The sequence below is a fragment of the Citrus sinensis genome, chromosome 3 (genome assembly GCF_022201045.2).
Source record: "Citrus sinensis cultivar Valencia sweet orange chromosome 3, DVS_A1.0, whole genome shotgun sequence".
Classification (NCBI taxonomy): Eukaryota; Viridiplantae; Streptophyta; class Magnoliopsida; order Sapindales; family Rutaceae; genus Citrus; species Citrus sinensis.
The window spans coordinates 18907916-18912108 of NC_068558.1; the positions used below are offsets into that span (position 1 = coordinate 18907916).

The 4193-nt window shown below is 40.0% G+C and overlaps 1 protein-coding gene across 2 annotated transcripts; it reads right to left on the reverse strand.

Annotated features, from left to right (window-relative positions):
• Positions 1-210: 210 nt before the first annotated feature.
• LOC102625885 (rab GTPase-activating protein 22) lies at positions 211-3837 on the reverse strand. 2 transcript variants are annotated; one of them, XM_006493100.4, is made up of 5 exons: positions 3109-3837; positions 2397-2535; positions 2245-2294; positions 1988-2041; positions 211-1826 (listed from the first exon to the last, which is right to left on the reverse strand). In XM_006493100.4, the coding sequence occupies exons 1-5, from the start codon at positions 3282-3284 to the stop codon at positions 581-583; spliced, it is 1665 nt and encodes a 554-aa protein (XP_006493163.2). In that variant the 5' UTR covers positions 3285-3837; the 3' UTR covers positions 211-580. The 2 variants fall into 2 exon arrangements, with proteins under 2 accessions (XP_006493163.2, XP_006493164.2); XM_006493101.4 differs by having other exon boundaries at positions 3390-3836.
• Between the last annotated feature and the right edge of the window lie 356 nt (positions 3838-4193).

A 4193-nucleotide genomic window follows, 5' to 3' on the forward strand; every position in this document is an offset into this window, starting at 1 on the left:
CATAGTTCATACCATAGGTCACCATCACATATGTCGAAGTCAAAGTCTACTCAAAACGATTAAAAATAAATAAAAAGTTGTGACCAATAGTGAGGTGGTGCAAAATATTTCAGTATGGGCAGATGTTTAGTTCTTACAACTGAATTTTCTGGGTAGGTCACACTTTAAAATGTGGAAGAATAAGTATAGAGCAAAACAAGTACAATAAGCTTACAACACTGCTCATCAAAAGCAAATAACATTGGAAATTTGAAATCATCTCTCTAAGCTATCAACAATATTCCTCGCCAATATGATACAACAATTGGTAGCATCATCGACTCATTGCATGGTAAAGATCAATGTGTCCAATTACTCTGGCATGCCAGAAAGTGGGAGAGTAAGATAAATTTAAATAACTAATATTTGAAGCAATGCCACTGCAGACCATAGCCTTGAAAGTGTTGCAGCAGCATATGTCAGGTACCGATGGTCTTTACATCGCTCTTTTCAAGCAATGCAAAAAGAGATGTGAAATAACAAGATCCAGTAAAAAACAGAAGCAAATAAATTAGTGAACTAGACACTTGCAATATGGTCGTCATAGCGATCTCTCTATCTTGTCGTGCAGGGTGACCACCAAATCATGGGCATCATCCAAGAGCTTCCATACATCAAGCTGCCCAGCCATGCTATTACACTCCCTCAAAATCTCATCCATGCTGCTATACTTCTCTATGATTAATTTCCTCCTCTTCAACACTGAGGCTGCAATTGCATAGAGCAACAAATCATCTGTTGGTGGAGCTCGTTGTCTTATTCTGCTCCATGCAGATTTTCCTATCCCGGCCCTGATGGCCGCCTGATCTGCCCACATTACCTCCCAAAGGCATAGTGTTTGCTCAAAAGACAACTCCCTCCGAAACAGAACCACCACCATTCTATAAACAAAAAAGCAATCTTCAGCCTGGAGCTTCTCTAGGTGCCTGTAAAGGTGAGAGTCCTTGACTTTTATTATCTTGGAAACAATGCTCAGTTGTCTTCGGATCCCCACCTCATCAAGCCTAAAGTTATGCCGAGCCTTCTTCATGAAACCCACAAAACACCAAAAAGCCTCATGATCCTCTGTAATCACAGCAGTTATTGGAGAAAGTAAATCACTCATCCCCTGACAGTAGCCAATTTCAGGGTCATAAAGTGCATAAGCTTCGAGAATGGCAACCAGTCGTGCAGCATGGAATATTCTACATGGTTCCAGGTGATCATAATCCTTCAAGCCAACAGCCTCAGCTGAACGGCACGCCCTAACTTCTGATACCGTGGCCTGAGATGGACAATAAGTTATCCATTCAGAATTTGCACGCACAGCATCAAGGCGAATGATCCGTTGCCACGTCGCAAAATCTTCGGTTGCGCGTAGTTTGTCCCTGACTTCTGTGTTTGTGAGAGGAATATTCTCGTTTGGAGCCTCATCAGGATTGTTCTCTTCCCCATCTTCTGAACAGGAAAAAGCATGAATCACTTCAGGATCTTCAGAGGAGTCTGAGTCAGATGACTCAGAATTTAAAGCAGAGGAATCAGCATTCGTGGTTCGTCTTGAACTAGCGTTTCCATCCAATAATATACTTGAGGGATCATCTGAGTACTCAGCATCTTGACTCCTTTCCTCACTAGAGAGAGACTCCCTGGCACTAACCACATCTTCAGAACTCGAAGTATCTGTATCTTGAAGGACACTTCCACTGTCCCCACTGTACCCTGTCTCACTAATTTCTTTCAACTTTAAACTACCATTGCCGCGTTTAAGTAGGCGTCGGCACTCTCTGCGGAGCTTCTCATATTCCTTTCTGCATCCACAGATTAACAGAAAATGACCCATTAAGTATGAATGAAGGAAGCACATAATCAGAACTCATTTTCAAAAGGTCAAAATTATTATAACAATCTAAAGAGTAGTCTGGCGGAATGCACTACACTCAAAATTTTGAGATGAACTTGCCCAAATTACCTTTTTTGAGTTCTTATAATCTCTCTTTCCTCTTTGGTGCTGTTCAAGTCATATCTGTTGAAAGGAAGAGAGACAATTAGTCGTCATATAGGATTCAAGAATCGAATGACATGCTTTCTATTTCAATTTATTCTTAATTATCTCCCTATATTCTTTTGCGAGGGATTTACTCAAATCTGCTCGACCAGCTGCGCAAATGAACAAATCACTCAAGTGGTAAAAGGATCAAAAATATAAAAAATCAGCCAGATACTTACACTCCAAGGAGGAACGGCCAGACCTCTACCCTAATACTTGGATCCACACCCTACATCACAATATAGATAGAAGGTTTGTTTAGATATCCCAATGGTAGTAAACCCAAAACCTGAGAAATTAATACAATAGGTTGACGGAAATGACGACTCACTCTACTGCGAACTTTCTTCAAGAACTTAACCCCACCATCACGGAATTTCCCATCCGATGTAAACAAACTTCTCCATTGCTGAGGAGAAAGCGGCAGTTTTCTTTTTCTGCGAGACCATGGTGACTTCAGTCGACCAGTCCTGAAATGACAGGAAGACAAAGTTAGAGTCCTAGAGTAAGAAACCACTCATGATTCAGAGCCTTCTGCAATAGATAAAATGGAGCTCAACTAAGTCTCACTCAACACTAATCCTCAAGGATTCTAGATTTAAAGCTTCAATATAAGAAAACCACAATAGCTGAAAAGACCACCAGACTGAGTCAATGTCTAAGATTAAGCACTATTCCTTGGCCAACAATACTAGAGTAATCTGGTTAATGGCTTTGAATACATTAAAAATGAGAACAACTACAAACGAGTTATTGACACGATCTCTATCATAGTGAGATCAGTGAAATCATCACTACCACGCGATTAAAACAGATCCAGAAACACGAACACGCCGATCCCAAAAGAGAAAGGGAAGGGAATATAAGCCCGAGATCAAGATCTGGATCAAACTCGATAAGCACTAAGAATAACTAATAATGAGAAAAAAATTTTAAACATAAACTCACAAGAAACGATGGAGGACAAGACAATGAGTGATTAAACAAAAAATTAATGTTAAAAAGAAAAAAAAAACAAAGAGAGTGATTTGTGGGGGACTCACCGATCAGAGGAAGAACAAGAAGCTGGTGAGGAAGAGGTAACAACGAATAGAACCGAACGCAAGTGAACCCACGAAGATGAAGACGACGAAGACGACGACGACGGTGATGACGACGATGACGAGTTGTTATTATTTGAAGACGACGACGAAGTGTGACTTCTTTTTAAAGCTTTCATCTACTAAACCTTTTTTTTTCCCTTTTTTTTTCCTTCTTAACTATTTATCTATCTTCTACTTCTTGCTACTACTACTGGACTAGGGTTTCACGGAAACAAATTTACCTAGCGTTGGTGTAGAAAACAGCGGCCAACAAGGCGACTCCAGCGAGAGCCGTGACGGCAACGATTGCGTTCGGCGGCGGTGAAACTGCTGACCAGAATCCGCCACCGCCGCCGACTTGGATTCTGGTGAGACCGTTGAAGATGAACAACAACATCGATGGACCTCTTGCGTAATTACCGCAATGCCCCTCCCCCTTCTTCTTCTTCTTCTTCTTCTTCTTTCTTCGCTGCTGCTCCTGCGTCTGGTGCTTCTAGTGCACGCTTTAGGTTTCGGCTAATACAACTGGTTTCTTTATTATTATTTTTTTCCTTTTTACTTTTACTTTTTCTGTTTGTGTTGGGGGATAGAACAAGTCTTTTTTTGTTTCTTCTTTGTCTCTCTCTAGAGTCAGTCAGGCTAGAGAGAGAATGAGAAAGAGAGAGAGAGAGAGAGACAGAGGATTAGTTATACTTGTTATTGGTGTGGACTCGAGTGAAGACTAGACTGACTCCTAGGGAGATTTGATTATAGACGCATTTTGTAATGCAAATTACTAAATTGTAAAGTCTTGTGCTTTTACGACGTCGTTCGATAGCGATGGATAAAAAACATTAAAAAATAAAAGTCAAATTACGTTAGGTAGGGCAATTATGATATAATATGATTAATTTTTAAAAAATTACGATAATAATGAAGATACTTAGAATTTCAAAATTACATAATCAGTACTTTTCAAAAAAAAAAAAACAAACTACATAGTCAGTAAAATTATTAAAACGTGGCCGCTGGCTACCCCTACTCCTAATCAATTAAGGGATAAAAAA